Here is a 27,646-nt window from a genome sequence, read left to right as displayed (position 1 = left end):
CCAGCAACTTCCTCAGTAGTAGGACAAAAGTAGCCGGCAAGCTGCATCCCTCTCTGCCGCAGAGGTTTATCAACAGTCAGAAGAAACACAAAAAGTTGCACAGTTGCGGGCGACACGTCGGAGGAGCGACCTGCGAACTGATCCCAGTCCTGATCTGAGCGAGTGGCTGCTGACACAGAGGAAGAGGCGGGTTACCACTTTGAAGTTGCAAAGGTGCCTCCAGACTTCAGAGACTCCTGGTAGGATTCAACTTTCTTTTAAAAATATATACAGATAGATAGTTATATACAGACTTTTCCCCTTCTTACTATCACGGTATTCCTTTTACTAAACGATGAATATACCTTTAAAACAGGAAATTACTTCGCTAAAGATGGATCATGGCAAAATAAAGTAACTTATACATACTGATTCTTGGTGAGGTATTCAGCTGAAAATACAATTCACAAAGAATCTCGAGTTTAAAGAACTTAAAGTGTTGTAATGACTAGTTGTGTCATTACTGTTTTATATTCAGTAAATTGATAATAAATAACAGCCTCTGATTGTGTCTCGTGGCAAAAGTTGACTCTTTGTGAAATGTGTTTTCAGCTGAATAGTAATCAGCTTACTGAAATACTGATTATTATTAGTTGCGTTTCATGTGGTTGAACTGGTAGCACTGCACTTAACTGCACAGTATGAGCTTCATGTATAATTTAACATCTTAAGATCACATTTACTCTGCACTTTTCATGTTGGGAATTGCAAGATAAGAGCAGGCTTGGGCTTGACATTATGACAAGTATTAATCCTTCACACCTTAGTCAAACACAGGGCCTGTGGATAAGCCTGCAAAGTAAAACCCAGAGACATGTCAGGGGGCCTGGATCTTTTCTGTCTGTCTATATGTTTTTCTCCTTTCTTTTCTTTTCTCCTTTCCTTTTCTTTGTTATTGTAAAACAGTATATGCATACATGCAAATGAGGCATAAAACAAATAATGTCCACTTAATGGAGAAACAGAGTGTGTGTTAGTTTGTGTGACCCACTGAACTGTGTCGAGGAAGGATTAAGAAGCAACTTTTGTACCACTGAAGCTCCCGGCTGAGCAACGTGTGAAGGCCTCACAGAGCAAAGTCCCTCGGGCTTAACTTGTCATTTCTCCAGCGGAACAAAGTGGGGTATGGCAGTGTGCGTCTGGGATGGGTGTGTCCGTACTGCAGCTTCGAGGTTTCTGTTGGGCGTGTATCGTGACATCATAATGCATAGTAGCAGTGTCATCCTTGTGGTGATTGTTTGGTGTTTCATCTGTTGTGTCATGCGGGTGCAGTGGGCATGCGGTGAGAGTAACGTGTTCACAAAGGGATAAAGTTTAATCCAAGGATTGAAGATGGAAATGGTGTTTATTTTTGTTTCTACAGCGTAAGCAGATTACAGACACAAAGTATTGTGTTTTGTCTTGGGTATAGTTGGAAGGGCTTTCAGGGACATAACAACTGCTCTTGTGCTGACACTACATGTGATGTCAAGTTACAAACTGAAGATGCAAATTCAGTTTTTCCATTGTGTTAGGAGGATATTTATTACATTGCATTGCCTGTAACAGATCGTTAACATACAAAGATTTGGTCAAGTTAAACTCTAACCATGCTTTGAATCACTAGGGATCTCAGAAACACAGAAACTATTGTGCAGCACTGACATATGGTATTGTCACCATATAAAGTTGATATGGCACTTACAGTTGCATATTTGCATATCCAGCAGATAAGGAACAGCACAGGCTTTTGTTTAGAGCTCTGAAGCTGGCCAAACAGTGATTATAGCTGGGATATTGACTTTCCTTTCTTAGTTTTGTTCTCTCAACTAGTTCCTCTTTGTTAGTTTTGTCTGTCTGGAACTCAGCAAGTAGTATACAGTCACACTTTCCAGCTTTAGCTGGGAATAGGGTTTAATGAGAGCAGAGATACGCAGTGAGCATAATAAAGTTAGGATGAGGACACGAGAAATGAGAAAATAATGAGGCAAAAATGCTGATACTCTTTGCAAATGAAGGAACCTGCAGATCTGGGTGATGTCTTTGTGATGAGCAACTGCTTATGCATAGTCTCTTGATCCATTGTTAAAATTAAAATATTATTAGATTTAAAGTAAGGGCTTGACTCCTGAAACCTAGTGGTTCCTTAAACACATGTGTCATTGCGGCACAGCTGAGGCCTAGGAGACAGAGGCAGTCCTCTACTAATTAGAAGGTCACTGGTTCAATCCCTGACTACTCTAGTCTGTATGCTGAAGTATCCTTGGGCAAGTTTTTGAGCCCTGAGTTTACCCCAGTGCATACATTGGTGTGTGAGTGTTGCTCATGATGGTTAGGCAAGGTGCTTATACATAAAGTAATGTGATGAAGACTTGTAGTAGAAAGTGCTTCGAGTCCTCATTTAATGCAGAAAAATGCTAAATGAATTATTAAATAAGGTGTGTTTTAATGCAAAGACAACAAATGTTCAAATCAGCATTAGATCCAGCACCCTTGTTTTCTTTGTGTCACTACAGAATTGAAGGGATGTGCTCTTTTTGAACGCTCATTGTGCTTTCACCATTGACAGGTTATGTTTGTTATTTTTACACAAATGCCTTGCCACAGTAACACGCAGAAGTAATACCCTAGTAACCAAAAGACAGTCATTCTGTCCCATTTAGCATCTGGGAAGCTTGCCTTGACAGAGCCCACGGGCTGTATAATGTATTTGTTTGCTTTTTTCCCTCTTCCTCTCTCCCTCTCTGTTTCATTGACCATGGTCACATTCTTCAGAGGTCTCAGTGTTTTCTAAAGGTTTCTCCCTGCATGGTGGTTGGACCATGGCCAGCTCTAAACTGTAGTGGGACTGCAGCTAAATGAATTGTCTGTAGCTAGTTTTATGTGTTGGCACCATTTGAAATAAGGCCAAGGATAATGATGGAGGAACTGGTGGTCAAGTGTTTGCAGGTGGTTTGAGAGCAGAATATAGATTTGTAAAGAAGTGGTTCTCCCCTGACATTTTGCATTGCATTTTTCCTGTCCCTCGGTGGTATATGTCAGAGGGCACGTTGGGCAGTTTCCACAACAAGTCATTGTGATATTTGATAAGTTTTATTTTGATTACTGCTTCAGCTTCTTTCAAAGTTAAGGCATGTGTGTCTTTCAAAAAGATAGTGGTGTCTTCCTAACCCTCACTTGCATGCTCCCGCGCTTTGGTCCTTTTTGTGTCTTGTTTTTCTTTTCAGTTAAAAATCTGAAATTTTGATTATCCCAGCACAGATATGAGACTGCATAACTTCTTTCCAGAATTAAAAAAAAAAAAAAAAACTCAGTCCAACCTGTAGCTGTTTCTACTGATTAAAAAATGTCTGTGTTACATGTGAGACCATATAAGGCAAAATGTAGTCCTTTCTGCTTTAGAGTTAAATATATATATATATATATATCTTTATATATGTCTCCTCCACCGTTACTCACTTCCCTCTTCATTAGGATATGGGGGCACGTGGCTGGCAGCATGAGTGTGTCTGCATTCCCTGAAAGGGGGGGAAATGACCTCAGGCTTCCTGTGTGGGGAAGGCCAGGTGCTGTGCTGTTATTGTGAGGGTCGCAAGACTTCCTCCATGGACGCTTTGTTGGTAAACGTCTGAAACATGATCCCTTGAGCCAGGGCCCCTGTGGGAGGTAGTGCCCCCCTCGCCCCACCACCACCTCACAATTCATTCATCTTGCCTAACACGTGTGACTGCTCGTATTTCTCACTGCCACAGTGTTCAGTCCATATGAGATTTTATGTAAGGAGAAGTCAAACTTCATATAGGCTGCAAAGGCGTGTTAAAGGTAACTTACTCTGCGCTAATGGGGTAATTATGCTCCTTTAGGAGTGTAATTACGGGTCTATACCTAGCGCTTACAATACAGTACCTGCTGTCCTTAAAGGAAATACTGTTTTCAGAAGAAATACCAAATTGCGAGGACCGAATACTAGGTAACTTATAACTACACACCTACTAGTTTAATACAAGCTAATTATATGGCACGAAAGAGTGGTGCTTTGTTTTGCGTCACTCCGCCTTTCACCTTATCCATTCAAGTTTTCCACACGTGTCCTATAAATTTATTACACATTGAATTTCTGGAAACCATTCGTAGCTTATCAGTGTTTCCTTTGCAGCCTTTCACATGAAACAGATGTTGTTTGGGTGCAGAAATCCTGTCGATTCAATGCTTCGTCATCACATTCAGTTGTGCGCTGAAGAAATGTGTTAGTCACTCATGACTCTTTCCCTGCGCCCTCACCTAAAGGGAAGAGAGTAGGGTCATGTGCCAACAGATGTACAGGACTCGATAAAAGGAATGTCATGTAAAACCTACGGCCGTTACAAAGCCTTCCATCATCTGTGTAACCTGACTTGTTCCTGAGAGCAGGATCCCAGAAAGAAACTGTCGTTAGTTTCTTGGAACTCCTTCAAGTCTGCTGTGTGTTGACTGAAACTTTGCCAAAAGGTGTGAAGATCTTTGAATTGCATAATGCAATTGGTTGCTTAAAAAACTGGCACCCATAAATGATGCTGTCCTGGGAAAGTAGTAGATTTCAACAACGAGAAAGAATAGTTGCAAGTCCCATCAAGAAAAGGGAGAAGGGAGGACTGGGAAGAAAGCTCAAATTCAAAGTCTATGGACAAATTGCAGGGCTTTTATATAACTGGTAATAAGATGTGTGTTATAAATTCATATAACTAATGGTTATGTTGGGCTGTGGCTAAATCATAGGATAACCTATGGTTAATGGAAGTACTTGAGGAGAGGAATGTTGAGTGAGGAGAATTTCTCCAAGATCCAAGGTAATAAGATGTTATTCCATCCTCATATGTCTGCTAGGAGAGATGAAAAAATAAAGAACCAGTGCTTACACTTCAGATTGTAACACCACACTTTTTACATGTGGAATAACAGAGAGAGATTCTTCTGGATAATATCACGAGGGACTCACTGAGTTGAAATGATCATGACTTCTGTCACAAGTAGATGACTCTCAAGTTTGTGTGCCTGTTACTTATAGATCCCTGATCCTGATCCTACCACTAAAATACTTTGTAGGTTACTACATGTACGTTAATCTAACAGCGATCATCAACCTTCCTACAGCTGATTTATTTTTTTAAGGGGTACAACAATGCTTATCATCCTTTCCATTGGATGGTCTTGTACATTGGCTTAATTAGGTAATAATTTGAGAGCATGTGGCAAACAGTCCTTAACCACGCAGTGATGCACAGCAGGCAACAAACACAGCAACAGTGCCTGCAGCTTAAAATGCCACCTTTCAAAACACTGCAACCCCCAGAAAGAATGGGCTGTTAGCAAAGAATTTCTCCTAAACAACATACTAACAGGCCTCTGTTCTCATAACAGATGTCTTGGAAAGGTAATTAAAGCTTGGCTCTGTATACCTGCACTGTTTGTTCCACCACAGCACTACTGTATCTCACCTTTACCCCATGCTGCGGTGGTAGTTGTGTCTTTATTTGGCTGTAACTTCACTTTGCCGCAATGCCAACTGCGCTGGTGTTGATTGCTTCCCAAATACTTTATAGGTTTGGCTCTCACATCTGCACAGAATGAACCCAGACTGTGACATCACAACAGAGGAAGTGCCGTCAATCGAGTTTGGGTGTGAAGCAAGCTGTTTAGCATGTGCACATTTTTATTTGAATGCTCACAAATGTTTGCTGTGTTGCACAACTGTCTCCAAGGAATGAACCCCAGGGAGTTTACACGATGTCCTGTGTGAAAAGCTGGTACATGTTCAGAAGTGAATTATCTTGTCTCTGATAAATACAACTCTGTTTATTTGGAGTGAAGCTGTAAGAGAGCGCGTTCCCCTTGCTTAACATAAACACTGTAAAAATGCCTGCTCTGCATGATGAAACTAGCAAATGATGAAGAATGTGATTCTTTAGCCAGAATATCTCGCTCCATCTTCGTAGTTCTTTTTTGCCTTTTGCGCGCACGTATTGCAGGCACACATACATGCTTTTCTACCATCTCACTTTCATCTCTACGGGTCTGTGGCAGAGACAATAGTCTCTACAGAGAAAACAAGCTGAGACAAGCCAGACTCGCTGCATACACAGAGGTGTGGATTTATGTCAGTCTATAAATTGTGCTGTATATGACAGTTGTGCCCTTTTCGAAATACACAGAGGAGAGCGCGTTCACCACTGCTTGTGTAGCATTTGGTACTAATTGTAAACCTGTCAAAGTTGCATTGAATAGGTGTACGAAGAGGGCAGGATATTTTTTGGCCTCCCTTGCTTCCCTGTCTTCTCTCACCTTGGATAACTGACTGGCCCTCATTCAGTACGTTGGAGGAGCCATAAATGGCAGAAAGTGGCCGTTGTCTGGCTATAAAAGGACGTTAGCTTCTCTGTGAGAACACGACGGTGATGTACGACTAAAACAACTAACAGAGAACTGGGAAGGGATTTTGTGGCTTCTTTGGTTGAAGTGAAAAGCGAGAATGAAAGGATGAGATGGCTAGGAGAGGTGAGCGCACGCATTTATCAAAGGACTGTTACAGAAAGGTGTAATCAAAGGCAAACGTACATCCCTACTGTTTATAGTACACTCTGTGCACCACCTCTCCGTCTTGGAGAAATTTCTATTATTAATTTGCAATAATTTCAACAACTATTTACTCTTATTTCAAAAATGCAAACAAGCAAAAGAACACGTTGTGCATCCAGCGATGCATCTGGCATCATCTCTCAACTATGAAACTCCTTAAAAGTGATGCAGTGTAATCTTAAAAATGAAATACTGCTTTGTTTGAAAGTGTGTTCACAACCAGCCGATCACATTCAGCTCAGGATGTTTTTAGTACTTTCAGCACAACTCCTAATGATTCAAACTTTTCCAGCACCCCAGAATTATGTGGGCGTTGTTTTACTTTTGTTTTAGCGTAATCACCTGGCATTGAAAACCATCATTGGCTCTGTAGCAATACTCTGTAGCAATTCCAAACCTTTTTGTCTTTTACCAAGGACAGAAAGTCCACGCATGCAACACCGAGCACGGAGCCTTTCACTGTTTTTGAATATGAAGGGAAACTGTGCAGAGAATTTCAGACACTTAAACTTAAATATTGCGTAAGTTTACATGCATTTCATATATATTTTCTGATTATTTGTTTAATATTATGTATCGGATGTATATTGGGCTGTGATGCAATTATTCTTGGATATAGTTGTCTGCACAGTTCAAAAAATTATATTTAAAAAAAATCTAAAGCCAAGATGTCGTCATATGATGACTATGTCTCTGCCACAGCTGGAAAAACATAAAAGGGCACACAAAATAGGCCTTTTTGCAGACCATGTGGTACATCAATACACATATGGCTAAATGAACTTGAAGAATAGTACCTTGGAGTGCTTTTGCAGCAATTCAGTTTCGTTTGATGGGGAAAAATTATAAATGTCTGGACGTCATTGTTGCAGCCTTAATGAAGTGTATTTTTGTGTTTTTGGAAATGTCTTCTTTTTGTGCCACTCAAAGCATTTTATCTTTTGGAACATAACATTCCCCCAACTCACAAGAAGCCCTCAGTAAGAAAGGGATTTCACTTCTTGCAGGTAACCGTATAGTGTCTATGTTGTCTTATCTGAGCATTATAAGAGTCACTGTGTAGTTTTCTTCCCTTATGCGTAGAAATAAAGCTGTCTCTGTGATGTCGTAGAAATTATGTGACAGATACAGACCCCCCATTACAACTAGCAGCTTGATGTATTGTATATGGCCTGGGCAGTGAGCCAAACCACCTACAGAGATGGTTTTTGAGCGCATTAGTGGTAGCACAGTACAAATATAACATGTCTCCAACAAAATGTGACATCCTGGTTTTAAAAAAAGTTTTAAAAAAGTTAGGATGCTGATGTGCAATAATTTGCAAATCATTTAAAACCCATATTTAACTGAAAATAGAATATAGGCAAGTCAGATTTTGAAGGTGAAATATTCTACTGTGTGTTTAAAATTATATTCGATAATAACTACCAGCAACGTATGTGAGCATAAAGATTCTACATAAATGGATATAAGCTTTTCTGACGCTGTGCTCACATATAATGCACAAGAACTAATTCGGTTTTATTTATATACAGCCATTCCACCACAACAATTATCTCAAGGCACCTTTATATAGTAAAGTAAAGACGCTAGAAGGTAAGGTTAAGGTATTGCCTTCTTCCATCGTACTAAACGCCCCTCAGAACGAGACAGTGTTCCTTATTCATACTATATTCTGCAGTCCTCTCAGAAGCCTGGCAAAAAACACTAAGTTGTTTTCCTACTTGTCCTAAGGTCCACCATACGTTTGCAATTCTGTCAGTACTTTAATGGACCTAAACATTCAGCTTCAAACAGAACCACATCCAGTGTTGGCAATGGAAATTAGATCAATGGGTAAAATGCAGGCCAGACGGTGAGCAAAGCAAAGCAGAGGGCCAATGACACAAGCGCCATGACTTCACTGTGGAAGTATTCAACCCCCCTTAAAAAACCCCATCCCTCATCGCATCGCACGCTTTCTCAACACTGGTGAGTGGAAACTGTTTAAGGTTTAATGATTGCTGAAGAAAAAAGGAGGAAAAAGTGTCCTATAGTATCAGAAGACTTGCATGATCAAGCTCATTTGAGACACTGCGTGTTTCCAAGATCAGGCATTGGATTATCTCAGTGTCTCTGCACAGCATTTTGTGCCATGTAGCTTTTAACCTTTATCTACTGCTAGTCTAATAGTGAAGGTGGATCCATGTATCCTGATAATTTACACTTAGCATGACTTACATTTACACTTTACTTGATCGATGAAGAGGCTGTGAAACCAGGATGCAATCCTTGTGGCTTTAGCTAACTCCTCACTTTGTGTCTGTTTTGTGTTCAGCACAGTTCCCAAATCATTCTTCTATATAGGAAAGAGAAGCAGGACAAAAGCTGAATAAGGTCAGACGAGAGTCGGGTAGGAGCTCTGGTTAATAGATTGAAAGAGATAGACAGGTCTTCTTTGGAAGCAACATAATTCAGCAATGCTATCAGTGTTTACCAAAGCACCTGTTTTCACATCTCGCCTCTCCATTTAACAACTGCAGCTGGGTCTTTGCATTTTATCACCGATAATGAATTAGGTGGGGAAGATGAATGGTGTTTTGCATGGCTGCATGATAAAGAGATCCCAGTGTGTGACACTCTAAGATAAGGACCTGACGGATTGCAGCTCTCTTCTGGCAAAGTCAAGAAACAAGCTTGGATTTCTGAACTTGCGGCTCATCTCGGGGACTTAAAACAATCTCAGATAAATCTACTGGGATGTATTGTGTATCACAGGGACTGCTGTTTCTTGATACTAGTGCTAATCACTTTTAGGTGACTACATGCTTACATCTACTACTATCACTCCACCTCTCCCTGGTTATTCTGCTATGTTTTTTTTGTTTTTTTACTTCTACGGCCTTTCCTAGGTCACTACACAAATAAATGAATGCACTTGTGCAATTGTGGCCCTGTGAGTGGATGCAAGAGCTCAAAACATGAATGATCAGAACTAGTAAGGGACAAAAGACGTATAGTCTGAAGCTTTGTTCGATGGCAGCAGTGAAAAGGGGGAAAGGGGAAAGGGGTAGGTGTGGGAGCAACTGAGGGGCGTGGGGAGGTAAGGGTGGATGCATGTCAGCGTGATTTATGGACACCTTTTGAAGTGAGCTCATTGCAGCCACAGAGCCTACCTGCTGCATTTCAGAGCCGAGACATTCTCCTAGCAGTCAGGCGAGGGGGATGTATGACCTCTAGGTCACTAACCTCTACTAGTGCACCGCTCACATATACACTTCCTGGTTTTGTAGCCAATCATCATGTGTTTTGTTGTTTCTTTTTTTCCAGAAAGCATACATGCACTGCCAAGACATCAGGTAGTCACATGACTTGGCCCAGAGTAACCTATTTAAAGGTTAAAACAGGGAGACTGACAAAGAGGAAAAGGAGGCGGCTGATCTCCGGATCATAAAAAGTGGGTCACAGGAGATATGTTCCTACACAGTCCTTTCTTCTTTTTTTTGCATCAGTATGCAGAAATATAAATGGAAATTTATACAATCTCAAGTTGAGTCTGAATGGAAACTGATTTTTATCGTCCCTTGCACTTTAAATCTCACTCTACGGTAGTCTCACCAACAATGACATCATTGTTTGACTAAGTAAGGCGTCCATCTTCTGAACTGCTGGTGAGGGTTCGAGTGTAAGAGGGGGCGCCTGATCGTCAGCCTGGTGTGAATTCATCAACTACTCAACATGTTTAGATTGTTGTTACCAAGATCTTCCCACTGTGTTTGAAACTCATTTCCTTAATGCATTAGACTGCTTGACCCTATCAGCTTCATTTATGTGAGCAGAAAAGCTGGGGATCATAAATATGAGAGATAATTACACCCAACAGGAAGTCCCCACAAAGAAAGTTAAACAAACGGTGGGTGTGTGTATGCAGCTGCTCATTGCACTCTTCATGCCACTTATTGCCCCCTGTTTTGGTTGCAGTGTTTCTTTTTTGTTTGATCTCTCTACGCTCTACCCTCAGCTTTGTGTGTGCTTGCATTAGGTGTGTGTAAAAACGTCCGCAAATTGCTGCAGGTGTATCTGTGACATTGCCCTTCCGCGGGACTGTTTCACTGTGTTTAGACATAATACATCTGTTTTTCATTGTGACCGTGTGTTTGCAAAATGTATGTGAACATCTTTCTGAGAAGTCCCAGAGATGTCTGTGTTTGGGGTAACAGGAAGAAGCAGTGTGTGTGTGCATACTGTCTTGGACTTCTCATTGTTATCCACCGCATGTGGGTGAAAGCGGTCATCGGCCAGTAGGAAATGAACCTTGGTATGTTTCTCAGACTGAATAGCAGAGTAAAGGAAGTGGACATCATGTCTTTTTTTTTGTCTTTTTTTATGACCGGGAAACACGACGCTTGCGTTACAGGCTTCACTCTTGAAATAGTGAGGAAGTCCAGAATCGCCTTTTCAGGATGGCATAACACATCAGTTTTCACATTGCACCAGCATTCCTAATAAAACGTTGGGTTGTGCCCTCAGGCAGAAGTGAGCAGGATGAAATGAGAGCTAAACGTCACTGCCAAGAGGTTTATGGTGCTAGGGAATGAGGGCACTGTTTACTTGTTGCCATGGAAATGTGTCTGAGAAGGGAAAGAATGGCAACATGTACTGGAAATGACTTCTAAGCTAATCATCCCAGTCAGTTCACAATTGGCATTTTACCCTTATTTTCTTATCCAGTGAATTGCTTTTTTTTGTTTTGTTTAAATAAACCTATCTTTTCAGGGTAACAGTGTCAAAGGGGGAGAGAGGTGAGTGTTTTGGTCTGCTGTGGTTATGAAGCACAATTTGTGCAGCTGTTGTCAGGAACGTAGATTCCTCTCACCCCTTATAATGCATAAAACCCCTGGCGCTCAGTGAATGAAAACATCCACCTGCTTATTACAAAATGCTGAATATTCATGTCTGGGGATATTTGGATGAATGTTTTATCAGAGAAATAATAAAAAGCTCCCTTGCCTTGATATTAACCTCAGGGTCAGGTGCCATCACTGCAGCCACGAGCCGCAAGTCTAAATGAGTTACAAATAATTGCTTGCACTTGTGAGTGTATACTCAACAGTTGTGTGTGGCATGCTCAGATTGCTGAGTGTGCGGGCTGTGAAACTCTAGCCTGGTTCCTTGATGTCCGGGCTAGTTATGCTGACTCAGCAACATTAGGAGACCACCTGGGAATGACCAAGAGTCTGAAGGAGCCATTTTGTGTCTTTTGGTTCACAGTTAGCCTCAGGGTTGGTTTCCCAGCCATAAAGTAAGTATAGTTTTACACTACAAACTTTTATCGATGGAGATGTTAATGGATTTATTTGCTTTTTGTTTTGTTTTGCTTTGTTTTTTAGTCTGGGACTAGGCTTAATCCTCGTCTGGGAAACTGCCTATAAATTTCAGTGCCCCCGTGTGACTAATAGCCACAAAATCAGTGTCTAAGCAGTGTCTAAGGAGCAGAGGCCTGAACATGTTTAAGTTTCCCACCTCTTTGGTCATGCTTATCAAGTATACTTTAAGTTTAGACATAAAATACAAGTGCATAGTTAATTAATTGTGTTAGCAGGTATGTGAAACATTGCTGACTCACATTATAGGCAGGATTAAGTGGATTTGTGCATGTGTGTGAGTTACCCCCCAAACATTAAGACTTGATTTTAGGATTGACGTTAGAATGACATGACAGTTTGACTGGGCAGTGTCCTCTCAGAGACACAAGTACAAATGCATGTGTGTTTGTGTGTTAACTAATGACAGATTCAGTCTCTATGCTACATTACAATGCATCAATCTGTGGCCCTTTCAGACAGGTCTCTAAAGGAACTCTAAAAAAGTATAAGAATGACTGCTCCTGTTGTTTTCACTCTGGTGCTCTGTAAGCACCAGAGTGAAAACAGCCTTTCCTAACAAGGTCAAAAGCTGTATAACACAGATTTAAGTACAACAATAAAGACATAGCCATAGCAAATAGAAAAGAAAAGGAGAAATGTCCATGACTCCATCACAAGTTATTTTTTATTATATCACAAAGCATGGATAACAAAGTCAAAGCATTTCCAAACCACTGTGTAATTAGATTTCTCTTCCCAAAATGCCATAAACAGGTCAAAAGTGCCTGCCTCAAATACAAAGTAGGACCTGTGTAAAACAAGGGGGAAAAAAGGACTTTGTGCAGTTTATTTAGGTTAAAACTCACAAAAACTCTTGCATGGAGTATGATACTCTTAACTTTATTAAGGGATTAATGGGGAAAAGTTCAGAAATGTTGTGCAATTGGTTTAGCTTAACGGGTCTTTACTGAATCTGACTGTTCATGGAGCAAAGGCACAAAGAGACGGACAAAAATATATATCGTTTGTTTTCCCATTGAAGATATTGTATCAGAAGGGCTCTTTCCCTCCCCCCTCTGAAGCTTGGTCTTGTGAAAACATCCTCTCCTGGGGCTTGCAAACCAGTAAATGAATCACCCAGCTTGCAAGTGGAAGTACCCTGACCTCACTAAGCATACTTCTGTCCTTAGATCTGAATGAAGACTAGGGTGGCCACACTGAATACATGAGTAAAGAAGGGCTCTTAAAAATGGGAATACATTCATTCAAATGTTATGCACAACATTACAAAGCAGGTGACTGAAATGGTTCTCGACTAAACTGTGAAGGATTCAGATTTCAAAGGGATTCCCTATACTGTGGATCATGGGGTTGGGGATGACGGGGAGGATGTGAAGATAGCAGGACAGTGACTTTCCATGTTTGTGCACAAATCTGCCTTGGGAAACTTTGGAGAACCAGGTTCTTGGTATTAAACTCTGTGTTTCTTTAAAGAGAGACATGGTCATAGTAAATCCTCTCTGAAAGCTATATAGAAGGCTTAGAACAACTCTTTTCATTTTAATTATTCACCTCAAAGCAGGAGTAAGACGGAGAAAATGGAACTTTTATCTTGAGATCTTTCAGCACCTTTATTGGCTTGTCTTTGTTGTTTGCCTTTGTTTTCTGCAGGCATCAACTTTTTGAATCGTTTGTTGTGAATTGGCTGTTTATCACACATTCTTTTCAGCGCCATTGTTTCTGAATTCCTTACTTTCCTCTCCTCACTCCGCACTGTTTTCCACCTTTAAATATATTCAAAGATTAACTACAGAGCAGACTGTCAAGTTTTAGTTTTTTTTTTTAACCTTTCTTGCCAGCTTTTAAAATTTTTTGTCTTTGTCCTCACTCCCATTCTAGTTTTCCCCATGCCATCTAAACATTTGCCTGCAAATACCAGCACAGAGAAATAAAAAAAGTAAAAACGCCGCTTTTCCTGCATTCTCAAGGCAGTGATTCTCCAAAACCTCCACTGGCACACAGGAGTTAACTGCATAGTTCCTCCAATGCAAACCAGATGTGAGGCACTAATGTATGGCAGCATTTTTTTTTTTTCTTCAAAGGAAGACAAATGTAGGCCAAAAATGTAGCCTTTTGACCATCTGCACACAGTGGTACAAAAATACATTCAGATTCAGTTCACTTCCAAGCTTTCCCTCATGGTGGTTGGGACAGCACTGTATGATTTAAAGTAATTGTAATGTTATTGTTTGGTGTTGGTGGAGTATTGTGGAACACTCGGATTGAGATCGGCTTCTGGAAACGGAGCGGTGACGTGTGACAATTGCATTTTCAGCTGGGTTCTTCTTCACAGAGTTTTGTGATCCGTGCACACATGGAGGCCCTCTAGCTAACACGTCCTCAGCTCTCAGTTGGGCCAAGTGACTGTCAGACTGTGAAAAATTTATGTTTTAAGTATAGCTAAATTAACGTCAGTGCAGTATGTGCGGGGCTTTTGTTTATCTTTTGTACACACATAAATCATTGTGTCAGATCCTTTTAATGAAGGACTCCAGAAGGTTTGAGATACAGTTCTTTCAAGCCAGCTGATATTCACTTGTAGCTTTTCCCTAATACCGCTGTGTGCACAACACAACAGACTGAAGGCTAATATTAAAAGACATCAAGTCATATCCCCACAGTTGCATGGTCATTAAAAGCTGCCAAGAATGGACAAATTACAAAGGCCATGGTGACATTTGCTGCTGCAGGTACTCATTTTCTTCCTTTATGTTTATGATGTTGGCTTTAACTTGAGCCTTCTGTCGCCTCCCACTCCACACCAGGCGGTGTTTAAATGCTCAGAGACAATAACAGGTTAGCCTTCCAGTGTCTGGTCCTGCAGCCTGTGCTCTGTTGTCAAGTCTGACCCATGCTTCCACAGAAGAGCAGTCTCAGGTGACCTCACACCAAACCTTGTCTACGTCTCTCTGCCCTGCCACATCTTTCTCAACAATGTTGTTGAAAGAAACTCAGCAGAAGAAAGTGTCTCTGTGTACCTTTGTATTCAGCTGCTCATCTAATGTACTGAGAATGTGGGTGGCCCAAGATTTCCTCTAATGAAAGACGGAGAGTGCAAAAATGACAACAGATCTAGTGGAGCCACTGGTTATCTACCAATAGCATCTTAACAGTGGCTGGGTGCCGACCCCATCAAATAAACTCTGATGACTGCAGAGTTTATTGCAGAGATTGCAGTTTGGATTTCTTGCTAAGAGTCTGTATAACAGCTACACTAAACAGCGGCATATTTGACTAAACTGTCAGTTCATTGTGGTGGATTTTTTTGCTACTTTTAAGTAAGCAAAGTTGTTGCTTAACACTAGAATTAAAGTGTTTTTTTGTATTTCCAAAACCAGCACTTGTATGCTTGTTTAAATAAGCACATCTGTCTTTGAATAGAGCTGCAGCATTATCTCTCATTCATGAGCAATTTCCTTCTCTTCCTGTGATAAGACTCAGTGTGTCCTTTTGATTGCTGGACTTTATTTATCTGATCTAGTGAAAGCCAACAGGAACAGCGCACCAAACAACTGACTAATTTAGCAAATACATATCAATGTCCAACTCTGTTTTTGTTTTATTACGACCTAAATATTTCTGACCACTTTCAATGATCCTCACAAAAACAGCCATACTGATGGGATTTAGTTTGTTGAGTGACTTGTGGATTTGAAACATTTTCCCAGAAGGTCTAGTTGCGAGTCACTTGAAAAGAAAACATGAACGCAGTTCTTGTGACATTGTGTCATAAACCTAAGCTCTGAACCATTAAAAGAAATCTTCATTGTGCAATTCATGCTTTGACTGCATTAGTCACCATAATGAAATTCTTCCTTGGTTATGAGGAACTGGAATGAATCAACTCATCTCCATCAGGCTCTTTTTATATAGCCACTGGATGGAGACAATTGTTTTCGCAAGTGTTTTTCTTGCTAATGTGCTTTATTTTTGATATGCTCAACTAGGCTCTAAAATGATATACTGAAATTTCTCCTATCTCAAAGCCAGAAAAGGCTTACTGTGTTTGGAAGATGTCCAGGCAGCAGACAGGACACAATGTGATCATATGTGTTTATCCAAATGCAGCTGTTTCACTTTTTCTCTAATTTTTTGTAAGACTTTTGTAAGACAACATGCATTTTGCTTTTTATCTCACATTCTTTGCTCATTATCTGTTTTTGGGCTTCATTTCATTTCCACTTCATCACTATCACTGGAACCTTTATAGACGGAAGCTGTCGTGTACTACTTGAAGGTGACCCGCACAAAACACACTCCTTCATCTAGTTTGTGAGTCTTTTTACTCCCGAAAGATTCAGTCAGTTAAAGTGATTGAGTGGCTTTTGTTGCTACTACTTTTTCAAAGTAAATCAGGCTTTACCCTCCACAGTAAAATCCACACGTTTTAAGTATCCACTTGGATTTAAAAGCACACATGTCACAAAGGACGTATAAACACAGACCTATAATAACAAACAGCAGTTGCTCTTATGCTTAAATGGCTTCTTCTTAACTACTTTATTGCATGCACGGCTCATATTACAATGTAACCACAACTTTTGTGTAATTTCCACCTTAGAATTAAACAGAACAATTTTAAATTCTGCTCCCAAAGTGTCACTGCTGTGTCACAGCCGTGATGCTATTTCCAGTTGTCAGGCTGTCTTATCTTGGTCCAACCAGTCGCACTGCTTCCGCACTGGCACTTTTATTAATGTTTGATATGTGACATTTCCCCATTAACTGTTTAGTAAAATAGTCATAAAATGTGTTTTTCTCATTCTTGTTGCTGAAAAATGATTCAATAGTTTCTCTGTTAATGTGGAGTATATGTATATATATTTACATATATAAATATGTAATTCAAATGGGCTTTATTTAACTGTAGGACTGTTTATTACAGCTCATACACAGCCATCTGCTTTCTGTGGTCAAGATGATTTCTTTCCCCAGTTGGTGTAGCATGATGTCAGGAGATATTTTACAAACATGTTCTCCAGATAAGCTGCAGAGGACAAGGGACAGATTTGGCACATTTGTTCCCAGCAGGCTGTGCGACTGTTCATTTGGAATTAACCAGAGCGTATGCAAAGTTTGGGCTGGGGATTAACAGGCCTGCCTGTGGGACTGGACAGGGTGTTTGCTAGCTCTTCAGTGACCAACCATGACTATGTTGCTCAGCAACAGGATACAGTCTGCATGCTCTGGTTGGTCTGGTTGCTTTGTGGTGTCTCACAACTGACCCTGAACTTGACCTCCTGATGCCAATCATGGATGGCTGTAATGAGAATGTGGCCTTGGCATTCTTCTGCTATCTTATAAACTGATATACGAAAACAAGTCTGAAGGTCTGTTTGTAGCAAGTTTAAACACAACTATAATTCTATAGTTGCATGGGATGTTACTGAGTGTTTTGGCATGTGGTTGGAGCAATTATTGCAAATTCATCCTTGGGATACTAAGAATTTGCAATTAATTTTTCAGAAATATATTAGATTTACATTTTTTGGTGAAACTGAGAGTTTGGTTTGTAATGGTACTAGAAACTAAGGGCAAAGAGGTGTACAAAACATTCAAGACCCTTTTGTCTCAAATGTTTTTGAGACAGTTTAAAGATGACAGTTGACTGTCAGCTCTCAAACAATACAATTTTTAAACTTAACTCCTAGAAGTTTATTCTAAATATGACTGTGACATTCGTGCAGAATCAATTTCACCGACCCCGCTGCTGAAACGAATGTTGCTTTGAAAATCAAGAGAATGGAATGCATCTTTGTCTGTGTAAAGTCTCTTTTTGAAGAAGCACTATATTTGAACTTTTGGCAATATTTTTGGCCCTATGTCGATTCAGTGACGATTTTCCTGAAAAGCCCACACTTTTCCCAGGGGAATGAATTCAGTCACACTTCTGGTATTTTTGAACATCATTAACCCAGAGTGGGGCTTTTAGTCACTTGGTACTGTACACAAAGGCAATGGAACTCTGCCAGAAGGCTAGTATATACAGTAGTAGATACACAGCCCTCTCCCTGTGAGAACTGACTTTGGGAGTAGAGTTCACTGCGGCCGTCTCACCATCTTCTCTTCTCTTCTCTTCTCTTCTCTTCTCTTCTCTTCTCTTCTCTTCTCTTCTCTTCTCTTCTCTTCTCTTCTCTTCTCTTTTGATTAGTGGCCAACAATTTCTGCATGCAGTCACGTCTTAAGCCATCACTGCAGGGTCAGTACACTGACGTCATGCCCCTCTCTGTGAGAGTCTGTGCTGTTAGAACTTCATTTTGGGCTTTGGATTGGTATTTGAAGTAAATCACTTCACTGTAACACTACAAGTCCTGGGAGTAAAAAAAACAGCCTTTGTTCTGATTCTTGAAGTATTACGTGCAATATATTTGTACTTGGTTCTGGAAAATTTTGCAATTACTTCTAATGTTCATCTGTGCTCCACTGAGTTCTTTGGATACTTAACCCTAACCTAGTTTTTAAACAGGGAAACTAGACAAACCTAAAAAAAAAGGGAGACTGTTTAGTACTCTTTAAGGAATAAGTGTAAACATTCTCACTTCTCTACTTTAACAACTTCTATATACTTTTTTATCATAATGGACAGATTATGTATGCAATAAATACGTGTGTGATTTGCTGTGGAAATTTAATCTGATATCAAACATCATAGCACTGACTTCCTGGCTTTGTGAGTCATGCCTCATCCCGTACCTTTACCTGGAAAGCAGTGCCAGGTATGTTAACGTGACGTGCAGATAATATTAAGGTCGCAGTTCTGCTTTTGAGCTCTTTACTTTGCTGATATAATCCTGGCGTTGTGGTTATGTGGGCGAATGGCAGCAATTTCTTAGATGGATGGTGTGTCAAATGTACATAAATGTAGTGTTAAAACACATATTTGCAAGTTCAGCGTCTTGATGTACACGACAGAACCACAGCTGCTTATTCGGATCTTTTCCCATAAGCCCCAGAATTTAAGACATTCAGTCATTAAATTAGAGTGACATGGCAGTGTAGTGTTGTGCGCCCGTTCATACACATGGCCAAAGCGGCAGAGACGGTTGAAACTTGAGAGGCTGAGACTAATTCTTTCTTTGATGGTGGATCCTATGTGACTTGGCTTTGTTCTTTTTTTCCCCTTTGGTACAAAAAATGTCAGTATGTGTATTTACATGCCTCCTTTGGGATTTGTGTGTAATATGCTTGTGTGCATGCACCCGTGGGTGTTTTTCTAAGGGTGTGGGTGTAAGACAGGCAGCAATGGACCAGTTTAAAGTTTGATTGATTGTCTTATCAACGATGATTGTTGTTACTGGGTGGTGGGAATGAATAGCCAGCACTAGAGCCTGCCAGAGGGCTGTATAACTTATCACTGGGCTTTTCTCCAGCCATGTTGTAATGTTTTGGCAACCTGATACTGTTACCATAATGCTCACACAATGTTGTTCTGTCACTTTGTTGTTCACTCAGTCATGATCAAGGGTGCTTTCGTACAACGGAAACCATGTTCTTAGACAGTTTACCGCCTATTATCTATAAGGCACACACTGTAGCTGCATCTTATCCTGCAAGGAAGCCACTTGCTGAGCAGTCGTGTTCAGACATACCCACACAAACACACTTTCAAACGCTTCACCAGATTTCTGTATCTGTTGGTGGTCCATGCTATACACAAAAATAAATCCTTGCATCATAAATATTTACAGGCATAAGTGATGTGTGGATTTCATGTGATGTGCGCAGATATACTACGTCTTTCTGTCATAATCGCAGCTGAGGTTGTTCGGTTTGGCGTTTTACTCGTTAGTTTGCGCTTCGTAGAAACGGGAAGGTGTTTTACTCAAAGACAGCAAGTGACAGCTCCCTCTTTTGCCCCCTTCCCTCTGCACCTACTACACTTTCATCACAAGCAATAAAAAGTTAATAGGCATTTTGAACTGCCTCTAACTCGCTCCTTCACTCCTTTCCCTGCGTCTCTTTCCACTTGCTCCCACTTGCGCTGTGTGTTTTGTTTGAGCTCAGCTCCATTGCTGGTACAAGCTGAAGTATTTACAGCATAAATATTGGCAGTGAAAGTCTACACTGATGTTCGGCTGCTGTGATGGAAAAGGTGATTGAATCATTCTTGAGCACACTCCCTCCCTTTCGTCCACTGTTCATTGTTCTCTTCTCTCGTGCTTTTATTGTTTGTTCTCACTTTTGCTTTTTAGCATTTTATTTTGGAATCATTGATGAACTGAATGCATCTTTTCTCTATTTTAGGAAATTACGATGACTGACCGATTTGACTGTGACAATTGCAAAGAATCGCTGTATGGCCGCAAGTACATCCAGTCTGATGACAGCCCCTACTGCATTCCCTGCTATGACAGCTTGTTCTCGAACACATGTGACGAGTGCAAAGAACTGATTGGCCATGACGCAAGGGTAAGGCATCCATTTCAACGTGACCCAACATGTAATCAGCTATGTGCTCGACAACAAGAGTAACAAGTGGAATATTTTTTTTAGATTTGCAGTTGAAAAGGATTCTATAGTTGTTATAAAAAGATAAAAACATGATTGTATATATAGGATTTCTTCATGTAATAAATTGCTAATGATGATCTACCTCTTTCCACAGTGTGGACTTTGTATTAACTGTTTAAACAAAGATAAATCACACAAAAGAACTACTCCAATGAGCTTTATGCCATTTTTACAGTGTTTAGACATGGCTTTGAATAGCTAAAACAGAAGTTATGTCATGTTAATGATGCATAATTCATGGTAAATGAGGCGTGATCTATATATTTTGCGTAGCAAGACATTGTAGAGGCCAATTTAACAAGCAATTATGCAGGTAATTTCCACAGAAGTCCATAAATGCCAACTAACTAATTTTGAGATAGTAAAAATGCAGCATGAGGCAATGTCTGTTTCTTCCCCACAATCCTCCCTCAGTGGAAAACACTAATATGAAGTGGATCAGCTAAAGCCAATATGGTCCATAATGGAGTCAAATAAGTGGAGATATGACACAGCGCTTGATAGTTTACTTAGCTAAAATATTCCAATCAGTTATCCTCACCCTTAAGAGGGGTAAATGAAAAATAAAGCCAGCATTTTCCTGGCTTAAAGCCCTGTATACAATTAATTCACTCCACATGCCTAACCAGTCACAGGCATGCACATGTGCAACATACTTGTTGCTGCATATACAGACATTTGACCCAGCCCAGGACTAAACTCCTCAATGCTCATGCTATAAACACAAATTATTTTTTAGTATTTTTGTTATCCCCTTAGTTTATATGCCTGGAAATGTCACTTCACTTCTTGGACACATTTGTAAGTGTATGAAATGACTTTCAGTGTCCTTGCCTTTTTTTTTGCTCTGCTGCCAGGAACTCTTTTATGAAGACCGGCATTACCATGAGCACTGCTTCCGTTGCTTCCGCTGCGATCGCTCTCTGGCAGATGAACCCTTCACTAGCCAGGATGATGCACTGCTCTGCAATGACTGCTACTGTAATGAATTCTCCTCCAAGTGTGTAGCCTGTGACAAGATTGTCATGCCAGGTACGTGTGGATGCTGCAATGTTTCTGTGCAGAGGGACTTTGAAGATGAAATGTGCATGATAGTCTTTTTTCTGCTCTAAATTTTGTTTGTAACAGTTTACAGTTTTTCTTTTTTGTGTATGTATGAAGTATTCTTCCAGTGGCAGTTAGAAAAGTAAAGTTGTGGGGCATTTTGAAACCTGAGCCGAGGCATAAGATGAAATTCAATAAAATAGAAAAACATTGTCATAAAATATGATACCTTACTAAGCTCCTCCTCCTTGTCCCTCCTTTTATTTTCATGTATATACAAATTGAAAAGTTAAAATATAGGCACATCAGTTTAAAAGAACTGTAAGATGGTAAACTCCAGAAAGCAGGGTCAAATGAAAAGTGTAAAGTCAAAATTATAGAAAAAGGCAAACAGGATGGATTTAGAAAAAAGGATGAGATGAGGCAAAGACAAGGCTTGAATGGTCTGCTTGAATTGACATGTTTAAACTAGATCCCAATGGCTGACAGACTGGAAGTAAACTGATCATATCAGTAGAGAAATCTGCAAATTCCAGTCCCCAGTACTATCTTTCTCAGCCCTCATAATCTACAAATAATTCAAGGAAGACTTTGGCTTCCCCCAATTACTCCTCTTTTTTATTCAGTATTATGTAAGACAAATTTACAGGGACACTTACTTCATCCTGTTTCATTTTTGTGCGTCCAGTTACCATCATTTGTCATCAAATAACATAAACACCCGTAAAAAACAGAAGCATACTTATCATTGTGTAATAGCTGAATGATAGCCTTAGTGCTAGCGACTTGAGGAGAAAAGCACAGTTTACACTGAATCTGTATAAAGATTCCACAGAAACTGTTTTGGTTGTCAAGATTGTTCTGATAAAAGTACTGAAATTATTCCATTGCCAAAGATCATCAACCAGATGTTCTCGTGCAGTCGCAGACAATGGTCCTCTTCTTCACTTCTGAAAATCATTTAGCGTTTCTGTTGTTGTGGGGACTGAAACTGCAAAGTCTTGCATAAGTTCTTTTCTATTTTTCAAACAGACAAAACATACAAGATATGTTCTGCTTCACCTAAAAAAAACCCCCCAAAAAGTTTAAGTGATTTAAATTTTACCTAAGCTAACTGATATAATTTTGAGTTTTTGGTCTCTGGCTATAAACTCAGACACCAAATAGTATTTCCAGTAGAAGAGCTTGGAGTTTCTAAGCCTGAAGAGCAGTGCATCAGGTCAGACACACTGGGAAATTTTCCCATAGGATCAGACTGTGAGTGCCCAGTTCTACTGTCTTAAAGTGGGATTCATGGTACTGTCTTTGTGCTCATTTGCGTGAGTATTCGGTTATCTCTACAGAGATGCGCTGATGTGCAGTCCTCAAAAAGACAACAGTGCATGGCTCAGCAAAGATGATGCTATGTGTAGATCGAATGCTGATTGGTTGAAAAGTGGGACTGGGCAGGAAAGGGAGCATTCACCACAAAGGGGAGACAGAAGCATGAGAAAAGAACAAAATAATACCAAAGATCAAAACAGTAGCGTGAAAAAGCCCAGACACTGGCTGCAGTTGTTTTGTTTTGAACGCTTGGTTTCACTTTAACTCTTTGCATGTTATAACATCAGTCTTCTCCATGGCTGGCTGCAGGATCAACAGCATCACAAGAACAGCCCACAGACTGGTTCTTCCACACATTTTTGACTCTGCCACCTGGTGACAGTAATCAGTTACGGCATATAGGTGACAGTCTGCAAAACCGTGCGAAGGCTCTGCACAGCCATGCCAGTCCTTTGAGGCGTCTGAGCAAGGGCGTTATGTGCAAATGAACTACGGCACACACAATTGTCCTACAAGGGCACAATCTTCACTCACCTCTCACCCTACTCACCACTTTAGTTACTTCCAACTTGAAGTTGAAGGGTTGCTGTTTTGACAGGCTGGAGGAAATCCAGTGTGCATCACAAATCTACACCTGCGACTAGTCAAAACAGAACTTCAAGCGAGTGATCAAAACGTAGCAGTGTATGGCTCAAGGACACGACCTTGAATGAAACATTATCCAAACTGAAATCCTTCCATCCCTGTGCTGTAGTGGAAGTTTTTGATTGCATCTTACATATATGGGAAATCCATTTATGGAAGTGTACTGTAAGCGTGTACTGTAATAAGCAGAGTACACAGTAGTTTTGTGGTGTAAGGTCAAGAGGGCCCGTAGAGTCAAGAGACCATTTAAAGAATACTGACTTTAGACTACATGCAGAAAGCATGCTTTAGAAATTCTGCTTTCTGTGCAGGGATTTCGTGCTTTGTCATAAACTTACTGCCTGTTTATAAAGTTTCTAAAGCTTATCGCAATTCTTTTGAAATGCTTTCTCTTCTAAAAAAAAAAAGGAAAAAGAACAGAATTCTATTTTAGCATGTTCACTTTTATTGTATTTGTCAAATACGCATGTCTAACAGTTAATATTATCCTTCTTGAGCCACAATTATTAATGTCAGTTTCTAAACTGGAAAGATTTTGCTGGGGATTTCAGTGTTTTTGATTAGAGATCACAACAGCATATAGACTAAGGCGGTGAAACGTTAGCAATTTGCCAAAAGCAGTAATGCAAGATGTCAGCCCAACACAAACCACTACGTCACTGTAGAATAAACCAACCAGTATAATAAAAAACTCAACAGCTGTGGAATACAAGATGGATTGGTTGAGGACACAGAGGGGAAAATGGCATTATCCCTTTTCTTTTAAGGCCTGCCACCAGTTTCCAGTTGTAGGAGAGAAGTATGGGGCCTGTGGTATTATGATGTAAAATAAATCTTAGTGAAACAAAATGGATTTATATGTCTTCATGCAATTCAACTGTTTTATTTCCTATTTTAATAAAACCACAGAAAATACCAAAATGATCGTAACTATCCTATAAAGACGTGTAAATGATGCAAAGTTAGCGCTTTTATAATCATTCTTTCCATCATTCTTTTTCTGTCTCTTGTTTCCATTCTTCTGTTACTGTAGGCACAAGAAAACTCGAGTATGCAGGTTCTACTTGGCATGAGGGCTGTTTCATCTGTCACAGCTGTTCACAGCCGATTGGCTCAAAGTCCTTCATTCCTGACAAGGATGAGCACTACTGTGTGCCCTGCTACGAGGACAAGTTTGCTCCACGTTGCACACGCTGTAAAAAGGTCAGCAAAGCTGCCACATTGTTGTAAAGACTTATTATTTTTAAAGTTTTAGAAACTGGTAAACTGCCACACTTCAAAAAAGAGTTAAAAATTAGTTGGATTAAATCTCTGCAGTAGTGTGACAGATTTCCACATGACCTTTGATCTTTTTTTAAGACTCTGACCAAAGGTGGAGTGACCTATCGTGATGAGCCGTGGCATAAGGAGTGTTTTGTGTGCACCAGCTGTAAGACCCAGCTGGCAGGTCAGCACTTCACCTCCCGGGATGACAGCCCTTACTGCCTCAAGTGCTTTGGAAACCTGTACGCCAAGAAGTGTGAGGCCTGCAGCAAACCCATCACAGGCAAGAATGCATCACTGTGTATACATCACTGTCTTGATTTGTGAACATACTTGTAGTGCTACCTTTATACACTACATACATTGAATTTCAGTATGGTATGGAAGACTGCTTGGACCACAGAGGGTAGATACAGAGAATTTATGGCAAAGAAAAGTGTTGAATGCATTGAAGACCTGAAATAGTGAAAAACATGAACTTTTCTGTCATGTCATTTTTTTAATCTATTTCCTAACTACCCTGCTGTAGTATAAATGACCATTGGTCTAGTGATGAAACTTATGAAAACACAGTAAAAAATTCAAAATGTATCCACTCGTTGTTAACATTTCTGAAAGTCTTCCTAACCCTGGGCCATGTTGGAGTCTTTGCCTGGCCGACACTGTCCATCGGGCCTTATGTTTGACACCCCTGTTATAGTCAAAAAATGTCAGGATAATTTGGTGTCAAAAAATGGCTATTTTATTTTCATGTATCAACTTTCAGCAGTCAATTTGTTTTTCCTTGCTCTTCAGGCTTTGGAGGAGGAAAGTACATCTCATTTGAAGATCGTCAGTGGCATCAGCCGTGTTTCACCTGCTCGCAGTGCTCTGTTTCGCTTGTTGGTGCTGGGTTTTTCCCTGATGGTGACAGAATCTTATGTCGTGACTGCCACACCAGCCTATAGAGCATTCATTTCCTAAAAACCAAACTTTCCCTCAGCTTACTCTTTATTATGGCTTTTCAAGAACCCTGAGTAATTACCAAGACAGGAAACACAGGCTAACACATACTGCTTCAGGTCAATTTCTTTTCATAAGACATCAGTTACTTGATGTCCCGTCTATGTCAGATTTTAATCTAAAAGCTGGTGTCCAAAATCCTGTTTTGATGCTGCATTGTTTGCATGAACCATCACAAAGATTTCCAAAAAAAAGTTTTAAAAAATTTTAAAAATAGATTTTGTTCATGGAGTGCCTTATTATTATAAATGCAAACTGCTTGTAACTATGTAAAACATTTTTTTCCATCAATAAAATGTAACTTCAGGTAGAAATCATACTCTGAAGAAAAGACACCAAACACTGATACAGTATAGTAGATGAAACTTGCAGTCTATATTTTAAAAGTGTCATGGAGTTACTGTTTTAATGCTCTTATAACTGCAGTTTTATGCATTTTGAATGTTTCCTTTCCTCACGTGTCAGTAGCCTTTCTCTATTGTATGTCTTTTTTTGTTCATCTTAACAATTTACTGTATATAATGATCCAGAAAGAGGTGGGACATTTTAAAGAATTAGACATTTTTTTGTAAATGGAAAAATACGAATGAGAAGAACATGAAAAGCTGAACATATGTTTATTATTGTAGTCAGTTCTTATTATTCACTCCAAATTATTTGCACTTTGGGTAAGATATGTACGTGCACATAAAAACATTCACTTTGCCTCCCTGTAACTGTTACTGGCTGTTACAAAGACAAGGCACAAGAAATACAGAGCATTTTTTGTCATGTATCTGCTTATATTGAGCTTTGCAATGACACTTTTTACATAACATTTTATCTTATTTCCTTTTTTAGTTGTTTTAATAATTCTTTATATATATATATATATAATCATTCTACAAAGAGCCAGCATTAATACCCAAAAGAAGCTGAAACATCAACATTACTGTTGTGTGTGGCAGGAATACGCACCGCCTGCCGTGATTGGCCACACTAATTATTTTGTTTCTGTTGAAGCTGTTATTGTTTGTTTTTTTCATTGTAAGTTTGTATGATACACTTTATGTGAAAATTCTATTAAAAAATACCTTAATAATTTCATTATTTCAGCTTTGATGCTGGTGAGTCAGAGTTGGCAAATATACATACATTAAGATGGAGAATAGGCCATCAGGATTAAAACTATGAACATACCTGTAACTCAGATGAAAATTGATATGGCTGAATGGTTAGTTTTATTTTGAAGACTTATTAAATAAATTCACACTGACTTTGAAGTTTCTTAGCAGTTTTTATATTTTCTATCTTTATATTCTGTGCATCTTGTGGTCATTATGTATGAAGATTTCTGTGAACTTGTGTTTACTCTGTAAACCAGAAAACCCTCCACTTTGGCAAATGTCTTTCTAGGAAAAAAATATCTCTGTGTATGTGTGCGTAAAGTCAGGGGAAAGAGTAGCTGAGCATGAAAGTGTGAGTGCGAGAAAATGGTAGAGACAAACCAGGCGTAGGTAATAAAAGAGTGAAAAGTGTATGCCTTTAATTTTCTGATATTTTTAAGATATTTGTGTGTACGTGTGTGTGTGTGTGTGTAGGTGTGTGAATGTGTGTGCTCGCTTGTGCGTGTGAAAAATGGAGCACGAGTGCAAATTTGTGTGTATGTCCCTGAATGGATATACATGCACCAGTGTTTATGCTGAGTCGACTGTTTCATTGCCTTGATGAAGCACAAATACACAGACCTCCAGATACACTCTCCTGTCGGCGTTGGCGAAATGTCCTCCTCCCTGCCTCTGTTCCAGATTTTTTCACCAAAAAAGGAAATGGAAAACTCGTAG

General features: G+C 39.8%; 1 protein-coding gene across 2 annotated transcripts; it reads left to right on the top strand.

The window, feature by feature from the left end:
• Positions 1 to 27,085, top strand: fhl3a (four and a half LIM domains 3a). Of its 2 annotated transcripts, none has more exons than XM_003450551.5 (6): positions 1 to 239; positions 20,280 to 20,444; positions 21,404 to 21,578; positions 24,592 to 24,761; positions 24,918 to 25,104; positions 25,617 to 27,085. In XM_003450551.5, exons 2-6 carry the CDS (start codon positions 20,289 to 20,291, stop codon positions 25,766 to 25,768), a joined length of 840 nt encoding a protein of 279 aa, XP_003450599.1. In that variant the 5' UTR covers positions 1 to 239; positions 20,280 to 20,288; the 3' UTR covers positions 25,769 to 27,085. The 2 variants fall into 2 exon arrangements, with proteins under 2 accessions (XP_003450599.1, XP_025767541.1); XM_025911756.1 differs by lacking the exon at positions 1 to 239 and adding an exon at positions 11,767 to 11,911.
• Positions 27,086 to 27,646: the final 561 nt, after the last annotated feature.

Source organism: Oreochromis niloticus, linkage group LG11 (genome assembly GCF_001858045.2).
Source record: "Oreochromis niloticus isolate F11D_XX linkage group LG11, O_niloticus_UMD_NMBU, whole genome shotgun sequence".
In the NCBI taxonomy this organism is placed as follows: domain Eukaryota; kingdom Metazoa; phylum Chordata; class Actinopteri; order Cichliformes; family Cichlidae; genus Oreochromis; species Oreochromis niloticus.
Note: the sequence above shows the minus strand (reverse complement) of the source record. Positions and strands in the feature narration are given on the sequence as shown.

What these genes read in the sequence shown, in the direction of transcription:
- fhl3a (XM_003450551.5), top strand. Translation starts at nt 20,289, where the DNA reads ATGACTGACCGATTTGACTGTGACAATTGCAAAGAATCGCTGTATGGC. An exon ending in TGACAAGATTGTCATGCCAG is followed by an intron (nt 21,579 to 24,591) that starts GTACGTGTGGAT and finishes CTGTTACTGTAG; the next exon opens with GCACAAGAAAACTCGAGTAT. An exon ending in GTTGCACACGCTGTAAAAAG is followed by an intron (nt 24,762 to 24,917) that starts GTCAGCAAAGCT and finishes TCTTTTTTTAAG; the next exon opens with ACTCTGACCAAAGGTGGAGT.